We start from the raw sequence: 16,098 nt of genomic DNA, 5'->3' as shown, positions 1-16,098 counted from the left end.
GCTTTGAGAATTACTTGGGAGTGACCAGGATAACTCGGTCAGGAAAGGGATGCCTGGTGAAGAATGAGGAGGGAAGATGCAGTGGGCACACTCGAAGAGTCTGAGGAGGCCAGAGCCCTCAGGTGAGTGTTTGGGAGAAGGTTAAGAATAGCAGGAAGTAGTGAAGGATGAACTTGGAAAAGGTGAGTGAAAGCCTTCTCTACCTTTCATGCTACAGAATTTAACTTTTATCTGGCCTGTGGTATTGAGCCTTTGAAAGATTTTAAGAGATTAATGATGTGATTAAATTCACGTTTCAGCAGCGGAAGGAAAGCTGGAGGAAGAGGAGAGTCTAGATGCAGAAAGACAAGCTATAAGCCCTGCAGTGAGACCTGTTAAGGCCTCACCTAAGGCAGGAGTGGCCACAATGGAGATGATGAGATGGAGTCAAGGATGCTGATGGGATGGGGAGGCACAGAGAGTAGAGTTGGTGACTCTGAGGTGCCTGAAAAGGCAGCATGGAGTAGTGCGAACAGAGTGAGCGTGGTGTGTAACCCTGGAAACTCAGGGAGATCCTCAGAGCTTCCGCTTCTTAACTGCACATAGTGATGACAACAGCTAACCCTCCAGGTGGGCGTTTCTGATTTTTGGCTACCCAGCCTCCAGTCTTCCTTCTTTGGATGATAACAACCTGATGGATCTTTGGGGAATTATCTATCCTCATTGGATACGCTCAGGTGGGACTTTGAGCAGAGGTGCCTTTTCCTTTCCCAGCTGAAGACTAGATATATGATCCAGGCTTTGCCGCTTTGAGCACCCCGCCATCTCTAGAATTGAAATCATTGGCAAAAGATTTTAAGCCTGAAAATGGAGTTCCTCCATTGTAGAGATAGTGTCCAGGTGAAATTCTGGAGAAGTTCCTGCTCCCAGGACTGTCTGGAGCTCCTAAGGATGTGGTTCTCTGCCTTTCGTTTCCTTGGAAGAGCTCCCCCATTTTTAGGAAATTCCCTTCAGCTGAAATGAGCTGGAGGTGCTTTCTGTTGCTTCCCACCTATGAGTTCTGGTGTATTGAGATGCTGTTCAGTGTGCAGTTTGCTGTCAACGCTTCATGAATTTTTGTTCCCACTCTCTTTGTATAGAAAGCCCATGTGTAGGTGATCAGGGGACAGAACCAGAGTTTGAAAGAGAAGCCTGGCTCAGGAATGTAGATTCGGGAATCACTGGTGTGCAGATCATGAGTGTAGTGTGTGAAGAATAAGGAACAGTGGGAGGATGTTCCCATCTTGGAGTGAATCCTGCTGTGGGTCTCTGAGCCCGTGAACTCGGCTATCACTGTGCCAGGACTCTGGTGCTCACAGGGGCCAGGCAGCCAAGTCCAGCTTCTTACGGAACAGGACTTGAACTTGGCCTGCTTGTATACAGGGCCACTACTTGTCATTCTGGCCAAAAGACAAAAAGGGTGGGGACACTTTCTAATACAGATTGCCTTCCAGACTTCAGGGCTGGTTCTCTAAAGAAGAGCAAGATCATCTTCCCAGAGCAGAGCCCCAGGCACTGACTCCTTCCATGTACCAGGAAGGGATTAAATTGTGCTCTCATTTTCCTATTCAATAATTATAAGTTATTTTTATGATTATTATTTTAATAAGATGGTTAATAACCACAAAAGTTTTCTCCTTAATACATGGAAAATTTCAGCACCTCTCATAATTCACACCCCATCTTTGAAGAGCACTTCCTCTAATAGACTGTTCTGACCATCACTCCTCACCCCCTCCTAACTGTTCAATCTGCCTATTCCTACCACAGCATCAAGCATATACTATTCAAGAAATCCTAGTGAGTGTTGAAAGAAAAACTAGTCAACAGCAGCTGATTTAGACAAATTAAGGATTAAACAAATTGATTTTCTAAAAATTGTCTTTATTCTTTGGTCAAAACTCTGTCAGCTTGACTAAAACCTGAAGGAAAATGTTATTGTCTGTTGTTAATGGCTTTCTGTAAACATTAGAAGCAAGTTAATAATGTTTGTAGAAAAATGATGAGGATGCCCAGGACAGATACGTGTGATTCTACAAATCTCAATCTCCCAGTTTATCCCTTCCCACCCCCTCCCCCCGGCAACCACAAGTTTGTATTCTATGTCAAACCACAAGTACTTTTAATAAATTAAAATAGACCTCTACATATTTATTTTAATCTGATTTCTAACTGGTTTTGTATAATCTCCTCTAGGTCTCATCAATTTGATCTTATTTTGCATGTTAATTTTAACATATTTTCTTTTTTAGAAGGTACTGTTTTAATGATATAAATTAATACTATAATAATTAGACAAATATAGGCACCTTTATATTATAAATGGGGTATGTTCTACACGTTTGCTTATTACAGTCTCTTGGAACTTTGCACGTATTTACAGGAGCAATGTTGTAATCTTATTTAGGGTGGTCAGGACTGGCAGGTAGCAAGATACTGCAGTACAAGGAGTCTCCCGAGTGTGTGGTAGCTTAGCCAAGGCTTTGTCAGCTGCATGTAAGAGAAACTCGCACAGAAAACCTTGAGCCAGAAAGGAGACCAGAATGGCTTCTGGACCCTAAGGGGAGAAAAGCGTGACTAGGTCTCAGGAGGAAAGGGGTCCAGGAAACGAGAAGCTGCCGCAAACATGTTAGGACTCTGTAATTTCTCATCTTGCTTCCCTTTCAGTCTTTCTCGTTCTCCAGAATGGTTTCCCCTGCTTTCCTGTGCACCCGGGGGAATATGGTCCCTTTCTAAATGAAGCCCTCTGAAATTCACACATCCTCCCAGGTCTTTTGATGCTAAAGACAATGACATACCCCTGACTTTCAGTCTGCAGTTTCCAGAAGAGAAAATCTGGTTGGCTATGTGGGGTCAGGTTGCTGAGGTCTAAACGGGTCAGCTGTTAACACCCGTCTTGTTTGTCTGAGTTATGGACCAATGAGAGATGGAAGGAGGGTCTGTAGGTGGAGAACCAAAAGGTGTCCCTTATCATTAATGAAAGCGGTCCTGGAGGATGAAGCTTAGGCACGGGAGAGGGCACAGTGCACCCAGGGTGTGTTTGAGTCGGAAGGGCCTGTCCACTTGCCCCAGTCGCTGTCTGCGCTCTGCCCAGTGTAGGGAGAAGGCAAGAAGACTGCATGGTGACCCTGCCATCTGGGGTGACCTGGGTGTCTGGGGTGACCCTGATGCGTTTATTGTCAGCAGCTCTTCCCATCTTCCCTAACACAGGTGTCCTAAAGGAGCAAAGGTCAAAGGAGGGAAAGAGGTCTGTTTCATTTACCTTAAGCTCATAGGTGTTTTAAAATGATGATAATGTTTCCATTTCATCTAAAAAGGACTCAAAAGTTAATTTTGACTCTTATTCAGGATTTGGATCGAAATCTGAGCAGACTCACAGCTTCATTTGAAAAAGCAATAGCCAAGAAAGTTCGGTGTCAAGAAGAGGTGAACCAAACCAACAAAACTGTCGAACTAGCTAACAGACTGGTCGCTGAGCTTGAGGCAAGTTAACCTTTTCTTGCAAAGTTCTAACTGAAATATTCCGAATCAGTTTGGGGGGAGTTTGTCTCTATTTGTTGTCAATACTAACAAACTCACATGGAATCACCGACAAAGGGGAGTAATCATCATTCACACTGTAGTTCTGACTTACCAAAAGAAAGTAATTGATTCTGTGTATTTTTCAGTATGTAGCCATGGACTCAAGTGGTTTTCCTAAGATATGTCAGAAACTCAGGCCACTGTTAGGTAGCTGTGGTATTAAACTATTGTCTGGTTCTTTTAATACACATTTGCAATTGAGTTCTACCAACAGAACATTACCTCAAGCTAAGCCTGCTTGGCTTATGTTCTGTGACATCTTTTTACAGGTGACTGACATGCTAATGTGAATAGTTACTCCATTAAATAAAGATTTTTTTAAATAGTTCTTACCTTTCTCCTGTTTGAGCATGAGTGGTGGAAGAACATGTAGCCTTTTGACATCAGTGAGTCACATATTTAATTTGCTCTCTCGTGTGTAGTATATTCATACAATTGAATAGTATTTGATTATAAAAAAGACTGAAATACTGTTACATGCTACAGCACAAATGAACCTTGAAAATATCTTGCTAAGTGAAAGAAGACAGACACAAAAGTCCACATATTAACATAGAAAACAAACTTATATTTACCAAAGGGAAAGGCAGCAGGGAGAGGGATAAATTAGGAGCATGGGATTAACAAATACAACTAGTAAATATGAAATAAGTAAACAACAAGGATTTACTGTATAACACAGGCTACAATATTCAATATCTTGTAATAACCTGTAATGGAAAAGAATTTGAAATATGTATGTGTGTATGTATGTATGTATAACTTAATCACATTGCTGTATGTCTGAAACTAACATAATACTGTAAATCAACTATACTTCAATTAAAAAAAAATTTAAAAAACACCACACATTGTATAGTTCCATACATATGAAATGTCCGGAATGGGCAAATCTAGAGAGACAGTAGATTAGTGGTTGCCAGGGCTGAACAAGGGGGTGGGAGTTGGGGAGTGACTGCTAAAGGTATAGAGTTTCTCTCACGTATGAGGAAACATTCTGAAATTACTGATGATGATGGCAGGAATCTGTGAATATATTCAAAACCACTCAGTTGTGTACTTCAAAGGGTGAATTTCATGATATATGAATTAAATCTTAATAAAATTTGTTTTTTTAATTTAGTTGCTACCTAAAAGTATGTAACTGCACTATTAGAACTGCATTTAGCTGAAGGTGATAGAAAAGTTGATTTACCGTGGCTTAAGCAGATAGCTTATTTTTGACATGTTAAAAAAATTCCAGGGGTGGACCATTATCAGTGTAGATTCAGGTAACTAGTGATCAGACCCCTAGTGTCTCTGCAGCCTTCCACTGCTCCGTACTTAATACATGGTCATTCGCCCTCACGGATTTCGCAGCAAGGTCACAGATGGGCACTGCACCTTCACATTAAGGAGAGAGAGAATAATCTGTAGCAGCTGAATTCTTCTCCTTTTATAAGAAAAACTGAAGTTTTTCTGGAAGCCTCTCTAGGACACTGCCTCTTCAGTTTCTCTAGCCAGAACTGGAGTAACCTTGTCTAGCTGCAAAGGAGGCAGAAAAAGTGGGAAATGGATTGATCACAATTGGCTTAGCCAATCTCCGTTTATCCCATGAGGCTGGACACATTAACACTCTTCTCAAAATCAGAGCTCTCTTGTCAAGAAAGGAGGGATACATGTATGTTAAGATGGGTTGAGCTGGGTGATAGCCTAATTTTTTATAAATATAGTAAATAGACTTTTAAAAATCTAATTTAAATTTACTACAAATTTAAATTCATCATCTCTCTGAAACTCTATAGTTTACTATACACAAACTCATAGTTCACTCTGCAAAATCCACTCACCCCACTCCATCTCCATAACAGCAAGTCTGTTCTTCTGGTTGTCATGGCCAAAGCTCTGGAATCACCCTTGACTTTTTGCTCTTTCTCATGACTCATATCTAATCCATCAATATATTGTAGTGACTCTACCTTCAGAGTCCATTCAGAATCCCAGTGTTCTCATTGCCTTAGCCTCACCTCACTGGTCCAGGCTATTACCATCTCTCCCCTGGGGTACCACCCACCCTCTACTACTACCCTACTCCCCAAGGTCCAGTTCCCCTAGTGCAGCTGAGTGATGTTGTAAGCAGTTAAGTCCATTCACGTCAGCACTCTCTCAGAATTCCCCCCTGACTAATTGTCTCATTCGAAGTACTGTCCAAAGGTTTTACCTGGCCTACAAGGTCCTCCATGATCTGGCTCCTGGAACCTCTGTCCTCGCTTCTGCCACCTTCCCTCTTGCTCTGTCTTCACCGGCCTCCTTGTCCTTCCTCACACTGCCAGTCACTCTCCTGCCTCATGGCCTTTGCTTGTTTCCTCCATGTCGCTTACACCTTCCCGGGTAATGACATCACAGGCTCCAGAACTTCCTTCAATGTCTGCGAAAAGTTCTCCTTATCACGTGATTTTCTCTGATCTCCCTACGAAAAAGAGCATGCGCCCTGCCCCCTACACACACCCACACACTCACCCCCACACACACTAACTCTATAGCTCTTTCCGTTTACTCCGCTTTATTATTTTTTCATAGTATTTGTCATCACTTGGCACACACACTTGTGTATGTATATATATGAATACATATTTTTTTGGTGATCTTTTTCTCCTAACTAGAGAATAAGCTCTCAAGAGCAGGATTTGTTTTCACTTGTTTTCTACAGTGCTAGATTCCAAGTGTGTAGAATAGTCCCTGGAACGTCATAGGCACCAATAGGATTTGTTGAATGAATGAATGGGTGAATTTGGGGAGCCCTTGTGCTTAAAAAAATTCTGGGGCCTTTTGAAGACTCTTGTCCTAGGTCAGTTGAGAAATTTCACAGCTACTAGTGGTGTTTATACCTGCTTCCATTTAAACTGGTAAGATTTAAGCAATCGGAAGTGTTTACCACTTAAGAGGGACCTGAGAAACAGAAAAAGTGTCATTTTATTAGACTTACTTGAAATAGTTACAGAATGTCTGAAAGTTTTATCAAGGGAAAAATAGGTTCTATGATGTATCTCTAATACCTAGCAGTGTCTTCCAAAGGCTTTATTTAGTCATGATAATTTAAAACAGGAGAGGGAAAAATAGTTGAATAATGTTAAATAACAAAAAATACATGTGTGTGTGTATATATATTTTTAAAGGATTAATGGAGGATGTCAGACCTTTTCCTTTGAGGATAAATTATTTCTGACTAGAACAGGAGACAGTTAACTTGGGAAAAGCGTCAAGAGTGATGATTTTGTCTATATAACATTGACCTGGAAGCTATAGTCTCAACCATTCAGACTAATAAATCAGGCAATTTATATTTAATCATTAACTAACTCCGGAGCTGAACAGCTGTTCAAAATTAGAAATGGGTCACCCTAGCCAGGATGACATTACAGGCAATCTATAATGCATTAGAATAAAATTATAGTGATTTTTAACTGTCTAGAAATTTATTACAGGACATGTTCCAACTCTTAAACCCTTGTTAGCCGGTGTCAGTAATGATTTATGTTGCATGGGTGGTATAGTGAAATTATTGATGATTTCAATCGCCGATAAGTCTATGTTTGGTAAATATTCAATTCCAAACCTGATTTGGAGAATGAGGTGGGTGCACTTTATTGTTTATCATTTACTAACCAAAGGCAACAAAGTTGGAGGGAAAGCAAATGAGAGATTCTTCTTCAAAATTAATGGGTTTATTATCTATAGCTGAAGAAGGAAAGTAATGAATTCTGTTAAGAGAGCAAGGGAGTTGTAGTTCCCTAGTGTTTAATTATAGCGCTAATAACTTGGAGTGATCTTTATCAAGCAAGCAAGGGAACTATCTTAAAGTAGCTTTCAGAACCATTTTCACCCACTAGTTTGGTTACTTCAGTGCTGTGGGTATTTTGATGGCTTGTGGTGAACTGGAATTTCAGTCTGTTCTGACATATTTTTGCTTTCTGTGATCTCTCTTCTTTCATGAGAAGAGCTAAATTCCACAGGGTTCTGTGCTTGTACTACAATTTCCTGGGTTTTTTTTTTTTCTAGTTACTGTTAATTTGCATGTTCTTAGAATGGAATGTGGTATTTAATTTTAGCATGTACTGAATCAAAGTGAATTAGTGAACTATCCTGCAGTTCAGTCAATCCATAGATATTTATTGCAGTTTTATTCAAATCCAATATTAAGGGCTCCACATACTTAACCTGGAAATCAGATCTTAAATGGCCATTCAACTGGATCTGAGGACTTGAACAGCATTCGCTGAGCATACTGTCTTCAAGGCTTCCTGCTTCAGTCTTTTCACATAGGCTATAAGTTCTCCCACTGTTTGAGTGATTATATTAGAAAAATGACCTGAAGTTAGTAACTGCCAGCACTATTTTTTAACTAATAGAATCCTGGCTAAGTGACTCTTTCAGCTTTATATTTTTATTAATTAATATACCTGCTGTCGCCATTTCCCTTTTTGTGTAATCAGCCGACACCCTGTACGTTTAGCACAGTGTTTGCCTAGGGCAGTACCACTAGGACCACTGCTGCTAAGTGGGAGGAGTGGAGCAGCCAAGCTGCCATTAAAAATCCTAACATCACTCTGTCTTGGCTGCAGCCCTTGATTCCACACTCCCAGAGGGACAGGAGGGTGACTGTGACTATTTAAGAAGGACCTCAATCATAATTAAAGAGTTAGGGCATCCAACAGGAAGGAGATGTTAAAGATCTAATGTCATATTGTCATGAACTCCACTGAAAAGTGTTATACGAGCACCTTCGTAATGATGGGTCCACAGGTATGAATGGTTATCATAGTCGTGCCATCCAGTTGTGTTCCCGTTCCTTCCAAAGGCTGTGCAGAGCGACATAGACTTAAACCGCGTGTAGGGTAATTACTTTAAACGTTTGTTGAGTTGATGCTCACCCTGCAGTTTACATCAGAGTAATCTTATCTTGCAGTCAGAGAAGATTCGCTGGGGTCAGGCGATTAAATCCTTTGAAGCTCAAGAGAAGACACTCTGTGGAGATGTTCTCCTTACAGCAGCATTTGTGTCTTATGTTGGATGCTTTACAAGACAGTATCGCCAGGAACTGGTAGACTGCATGTGGGTTCCCTTTCTTCGACAAAAGGTAAGCTCGTTTCCTGGCAGTGGCCACATGTAGAAGCCTCACACTGAAATTTCAGTAGTAAAAACAGTGTATGTTCTGGGGTTTTTTGTACCTCTGTAGTATCACCTGCTTGGAAATTCTAGTATTGATGGAGACGTTTCTTACGTGTTGCCATTTCTCTTATTTTAGTGATTGCAATAGGGAGATGGAAAATGTAAGAATTATTTAGATAACCTAAAGAGATATAGTTGGAAAACTGCTTTTAACAAAACTGATAACTGAAATAAAATTTGGATCATTGTGTTAGCATATAGGATAAAACTGGTTACTATTATGAGTTATCTGTTGAAGATTTTTTTCACAACTACTTTCACGTGAAAAGTGTAACGTTTTGTATATAAGTATAAAAAGAGCTCACCCTCAATTTGAAAATTCAACCTCATAAGCAAGATGAAATAGATTTGGGAGGTTTGAAATTGTCTAGTTTAAGATCATCCTTGTGCAAATGAGAAACCTGAGACATGGAAGTTTAAATGACTGGATAAGGTCATAAAGGAGAGGAAACCAGACCACTGACTTGCAGGCCACTCTTTTCTCGGCAGTGTTATCTCAATTGATTCAAGCCAGTTCTTCAGTTACAGATCCAGCCTTTGAGAAATGGTAGATCTCTCTGTATATTTGTGTTCTACGTTGGTAATTATGCTTCAGTTTTCACAATAGTTGTTTTCTTGACAAAAAATACATGCCCATGGAATTTCTGCAAGTTAAATGAAATTCATGTTTAGGGGAAAGCTCGTTATTAAAGGCATCCCATAATTAATAATCGTAAAAGAGAAATTCTCCGGTAACTAAATTATTTTAGTATATCTGTAGTATTAAGTCATATTCTTATACCAGATACTTTTTAGAAGAGGTTGTCTGTCTTACCGCCGAACGTCTAAGGTTTTCTTTATGTACTTCTGCTGTACACATGCCTTTTATGTGAGAGGATAAAGCATTCTGCTAATTTCGTCCACCTCCTACTGCACTGTGAGTGTCCGGTGTGTCCGCTGTCACATTCTTCTCTCACTGCTGTTTCTCAGCCGCATCTCCAAACTTTCATCCTCTGTATGGATGTTTTTGTCTGGATCAATCTGTGACGACTTCAGATGGACTATTGGCCTTTTTTGTGACCCTCTCTGCATTCTTTATCATGCATAAAGTTTTCTCATTCTTTCCAGGATGATAGGGAAATCCACTTACTTCCTGATGTCCAAACCATTGAACTTCACATTGTCTTAATGTTGTAATTGCTCTGCACTCTATGATCATGTCGTGGTCCTGATGGTGTGAAGTTGTGCTGCCTAGTCATTTTACATTCTTTAAAATTGAAAACTTGCCTTCTCTAATCTAAGTTTTAAAAATGGATTTTTAATTGCTGGCATAACATTATTTAGGGTATGTGTTTCTGGGAAGTTTCCCATCAATTGATTTGTATTTTCCTATTTACTTAAAATTCCAAGTATGGAGCTCCATAAAGATAAAATTTTGTTTTGGAGACTAAAATGAGATTGATTGTTCTGAACTAGAAAAGTAAAAACAAATTTTTTTTAATTAAAAAATTTAAAAAATTGATTTACTAACCCAAACCGTATAAATATTCTAAACATATAGCCAAAGCAAAATGATAATTGTCTGATGCTGTATGCTAAACAAACATTTGTTTTAACTGCATGCCTGTGTTTCACTATGGCTTAATAATTCTCGGGGACCCCGTGTCTGTTTTCAGTTATCCCAACACTCTCTCCTTTTCTCTTGAGGACATAAGCACCATGTGAACTGAGAAACAGATCCTAAAACATGACCAGCCTTCTCTTGCTCATCTCTGGGCATAGCTGTACTAAAGGAAGAAGGACATTCCCAGTTGTATTAAGGACATCCTTTTGGAAGAGACCTTTCTGTCTCTAAGACCCCTGGCAGAAAGTGCTAAGGAAACCTGACAAATGTTTGTCCTGTGGAAGAGAGGTTTCCAGTTTCTGGACTACTTATCTTCCACTACTTCTAGATTCAGTCACAGCAAAGTAGAAAGACAGTCACATCTGTGTGAACATGTGCCACGGGCCGAGTGGAGCTGAAATTGCTTATTAGTGTTAATTTTTTGATTAATTGTCCTTCAGCAGTGTTCCCTTATCCTGCCCTTCCAAGAAGCAACTCCTCTTACTGCTCCATATCATGCAGGACATTTTCTAGAGCTCTGTGTTCTCCTAAGTGTCTCTGGCTGTCTGTTTGACTTGGCTGTCCTGTGGATTCTAACAGTTTGTAAATTAACCAGTCAGCAAGTGACTGATTTGTGTCATTTGTAAAATCTCTAAACTAAGCATGTCATTTATTAATGGCTGTTGACATATTTAAGGTCACCTTGGAGAGAAATTTTCTAAAGTAAGTCAGCAGTCCTTAATGTGCTCCTAGAAATGAAAACTTCATATTCTGAATGTATCAAAACTTCAAAATCTAGAAAGTAAACGTAACTCAGTTCAAGTCAAAATCTCAAGAATTGTATTTTTACTTGGCCTAGTAGTTGTAAAGTTTCCTGGAATATGTATATGTGTATATGTATTTTATTGAAGTATAGTTGATTTACAGTATTGTGTTAGTTTCTTGTGTACAGCATAGTGATTCAGTCATATATATATATATTCTTTTTCAGATTCTTTCCCTTAATAGATTATTAAAAAATACTGAATATAGTTCCCTGTGCTATATAATAGATTTGTGTTGTTTGTTTATTTTGTATATAGTAGTAGATATCTGTTAATCCCAAATTCATAATTTATCCCTCCCCGCCTTTTTCCTTTGGTAACCATAAATTTGTTTTCTGTATGTGTGAATCTGTTTCTGTTTTGTAATAAGTTTAATTAGGTCCCATTTGTTTATTTTTGCTTTTATTTCTATTGCCCTGGGAGACTGACCTAGGAGAACATTGCTACGGTTTATGTCAGAAAATGTTATGCCTATGTTCTCTTCTAGGAAATGTATGGTGTCCTGTCTTAAATTGAAGTCTTTAAGCCATTCTGAGTTTGTATGTATGGAGTGAGGGAGTGTTCTAACTTCAATGATTTACATGCGGCTGTCCAGCTTTTCCAACTTCACTTGCCATAGAGGCTGTCTTTTCTCCATTGTATATTCTTGCCTCACTTGTCAAAGATTTGACTATAGGTCTGTGGGTTTACCTGTGGGCTCTCTATTCTGTTCCATTGATCCATATGTATGTTTTTGTCAATGCCATGCTGTTTTTTTTTTCAATTTATTTATTTATTTATTTTTATTATTGAGTTATAGTCAGTTTACAATGTTGTGTCAATTTCCAGTGTAGAGCACAATTTTTCAGTTATACATGAACATACATATATTCATTGTCAACATTCTTTTTTACTGTGAGCTACCACAAGATCTTGTATATATTTCCCTGTGCTATACAGTATAGTCTTGTTTATCTATTCTATATATGCCTGTCAGTATCTACAAATTTCGAACTCCCAGTCTGTCCCTTCCCACATCCCTTCCCCCTGGCAACCACAAGTTTGTATTCTATGTCTATATGTCTGTTTCTGTTTTGTATTTATGTTCATTTGTCTTTTTCTTTCTTTCCTTCTTTGTTCTTTTTCTTCTTCTTTTTTTTGTTTAATACCATGCTGTTTTGATTACTGTATCTTTGTAGTATTGTCTGAAGTCTTGGAGGGTTATGCCTCCAGCTTCATTCTTTTTCCTCAGTGTTGCTTTGGCAATTCTGGGTCTTGTGTGATTTCATATAAATTTTAAGATTAGTTATTCTAGTTCTGTGAAAAATGTCCTGGGTAATTTAATAGGGATCATATTAAATCCGTAGATTGCTTTGGGTCATGAGGCCATTTTGACATTAATTCTTCCAATTCAAACAGCATGGCATATCTTTCCATTTCTTTAAGTCATCTTTACTTTCCTTTTTCAGTGTTTTATAGTTCTCAGCATATGAGTCTTTCACCTCCTTGGTCAGATTTATTCCGAAGTAACTTTTTGGATATGATTTTAAAAGGGGCTGTTTTTTTTTTTTTTACTTTCCTTTTCTGATATTTCATTGTTAGTGTAAAGAAATGCAACAGATTCCTGTATGTTACTCTTGTATCCTGCTATGTTGCTAAATTCGTTTTGTAGCTCTAATAGTTCTTGTGTGGAGTCTTTAGGGTTTTCTATATATAGTGTCATGTTATTTGCATATAATAACAATTTTACCTCTTTCCTTCCAATTTTGTTCCCTTTTATTTCTTTTTCTTGTCTGATTGCTGTGGCTAGGACTTCCAGGACTATGTTGAATAGAAGTAGTGAGAGTGGACAGTCTTGTTCCAGATTTTAGCAGGAAAGCTTTCAACTTTTCATCTTGATGTCACTCTTCCTCTGAGATCCACATGCAGTCTGTCTAGGCTACACCTTAAACATGTATTTAGAATCTGACCATTTTCACTGCTCCCATCCTGGGCTAAGCCATTATCTTTCTCTTTGATTACTGCAAAAACCTCTTAACTGGTTTCCTGGCTTCTACATCTGTTATTTCTCTCCAAAAGCTTATCTCAGCATATCAGCCAATGTGACTTTAAAGATGCAAGTCAAATTAAGTGAACTGTCTTCTAAAATCCCTTTGATGACTCCCCAGATACTCAGAGCAGAAAGCTAGAAATCCTGCAAAGGCTTATAAAAATCCTGCAAAGGCTTATAAAAATCCTACATGATTTGGCCCCACTATCTCTCTTTATCTCTCTTGTTTTTACTTCTTTCCTTACTACTTTGCTCTAGTGACACTGGCCACCTTCCTTGATTATACCAGACATGCTCCAACCTCAGGCCCTTTGCACTAGCTGTTTCCTCTGTCTTGAAGTGTCTTCCCTCAAGTTACACATGTCCTTCTCCCTTCTATCAGTTAAGTCTTTGTTCAAACAACACCTTCAAATCCCTAGATATGATTACAGTCTCCATCCCTCAACATGCCTCATCCTACTTCATTTTTTTCACCATGACATTGATCACTTTCTAATAGTACCACTTTCTAATACAATTTCATTTATAAGTTTGTTATGGTTACTATCTCTCCCCTCTCTCAGATAAAATGTAAGATCCTTGGAAGCAAATATTTTGTGTTTTAGTCACTGCTCTATCCTAGAATGGTTCCTGAAACATTGTGAATGCTCAGTATTTGTTTTCATTGAGATATAATTTATATGCCATACAGTTCACCCAGTTAAAGTATACAGGTCAGTGATGTTTAGTGTATACAGAGTTGTGCAACTACCATCGTAGTCAATTCTAGAACATTTTTACCACCTCCCCTCATATAAACCCTACATCCATTAGCTATAACCCCAATCACCCCATCCTTACTGGGCTTAGACAGCCACTAATCTATTTTATGTCTCTATAGATTTGCCTATTGTAAACGTTTCATATGAATGAACTCAGAAGATCTGTGGTATTTTGTGACTGACTTCTTTCACTTAGCATGTTTACAAGGTTGATCCATGATGTAACTTGTATCAATATTTCATTCCTTTTTATGACTAATATTCCTTACATGGATATCCCACATTTCATTTATCCATTCATAAATGTTGGATAAATGGGCAGTTGATGGGCGTTTGGGTTGTTTCTACTGTTTGATTAGTATTAATAATGCAGCTATGAACATTTGAATTATTCATGTACAAGTTTGTGTGGACATGTTTCATGTCTCTTTGGTAAATAAGCAAGAGTGGCATTTTCTGGGCTGGATGGTAACTCTATGTTTAATCTTTTGAGAAACTACCAGACTATTAATCTGTACTTTTAAATAAATGAATATATGCTTAAATGTACATTGCATATCCATGGGGGAAGTGATGGATTATTCAATAAATGGTGATAGAACAACTGATCAACCATTTGGGCAAAATACAGTTAGGACTCTCCTTCACGGCTTCATGGAAAATAAAAAGAGTTTCAACTGATTTAAGCATTAATAACTTAATAAGCATAAATTACTTAAATGTAAATGAATGATTCATAATTATGAACTGGACAATATAGGTGAACATTACAGAATTAGGGGCCATATTATAACCCTCATATAGTTAACTAAGAAAAGAAGTTGGAACTTTTTCCTAAGCACGAGGAGTTACTGAAGGATTTTAAGCAGATCTGTGACGTGGTCAGAATTACTAATTTGAAAGCTCACGTTGGCCACAGAGGAAACAGTGACTTGCAGGGGAAGAGACAATTGTTGACAATTGAGGCTGTCTCTTAGAATGGTAATTCAGAAGACAATGAACTGAACAAGGTAATGACAGTGGACATGGAAGAGGGGTGACTCCAGAGGCGGCATGGAGGAAGAGTTGATGAAACAATGCAGTGGATTGATGGGGAGAAAGTATGGATATGATGGTGCTACTCCCTCTGATTAAAATAAGTTTGGGGAAAAAGATAACGGGTTTGGTTTTAGGAACACTGAGGTATCTCTGAAACATTCAGGTGTCAATAACCAGCAGAGAGCAGGATAAGAGCATTATTGGGTGGGAGTCAGATTTGGGAGGCATCAATGTGAGTGTAGGTCCTTGGAACTCTAGGATGTGGTGAGATCATCTCAGCAAGAGGTTTCGAGTGAAGTGACCTGAGTCAGTGCTGACATGTAAACAGGGAGTAGAGAAGGATGAGCAATGAGCAGAGATGGGAGAAACCCCAGGCTAGAGTGGTGTCATAGGAGGTAAGCATGTAAACAGGAACAGTCAGTCATGCCAAAGCCACAGAGTCAAGTGAGAAAAGAACTAACAACTGAAAGTGTCCTCAGATTTGGAAATGTGAAGGTCTCTTGTGACCACGAGGGTGTAATGAGCCAGAAGCCAGTTGTCCCCGAGTTACCTAGGAAGTGAGGAAGTAGGCAGAAAGGACAGATTGTTCTTGTAGGAATTGGCCTGTGAAGGGAAGGAGATAAACAGAAGTACTGAGTGAGGGACATGAAGCTAAGTGAAGGGTTTATTTTTTCAGTATGAATGAGACTAGAGCATGTTTCTATGCTTCTGGAGAAGAAATGGAGAAGAAATGGAAAAGGAAATGCTGATGATAAAAGGGTGAAGAGGTCGATCCATCAGGAACTGGGAAGAAGAGATGGGCTTCAGAATATGGAGGAAGGAAAATGGAATGAGCCTCAGATAGAAGAAGCAAGACTCCTCCAACGTAGGCGGGAGGGAAGGAGACACAGTAGACCCAGGCAGAGATGCAGATAGAAAGAAGGCTGACACAGTGGTCACTGTTGGGCTTTCTCCTCTCGGGGAAGCAGGAAGATGCAGTGCTACTTGGTCAAAGATAAGAAAATTGAGACTCGGAGAACATTTGTGAAGAGACTGGTAGAAACATCAGAAATACCC

The 16,098-nt window shown here is 39.0% G+C and overlaps 1 protein-coding gene across 1 annotated transcript in view; it reads left to right on the top strand.

Moving 5' to 3' along the window:
* DNAH11 (dynein axonemal heavy chain 11) overlaps positions 1 to 16,098 on the top strand; it is a 281,146-nt gene that overhangs the window by 196,420 nt on the left and 68,628 nt on the right. Inside the window, 2 exon segments of the mRNA XM_032483875.1 lie at positions 3,367 to 3,501; positions 8,546 to 8,716. Of these exon segments, the coding sequence (XP_032339766.1) occupies positions 3,367 to 3,501; positions 8,546 to 8,716 (306 nt within the window).

Source organism: Camelus ferus, chromosome 7 (assembly GCF_009834535.1).
Source record: "Camelus ferus isolate YT-003-E chromosome 7, BCGSAC_Cfer_1.0, whole genome shotgun sequence".
In the NCBI taxonomy this organism is placed as follows: domain Eukaryota; kingdom Metazoa; phylum Chordata; class Mammalia; order Artiodactyla; family Camelidae; genus Camelus; species Camelus ferus.
This window is presented reverse-complemented; position numbering and strand designations above follow the sequence as displayed.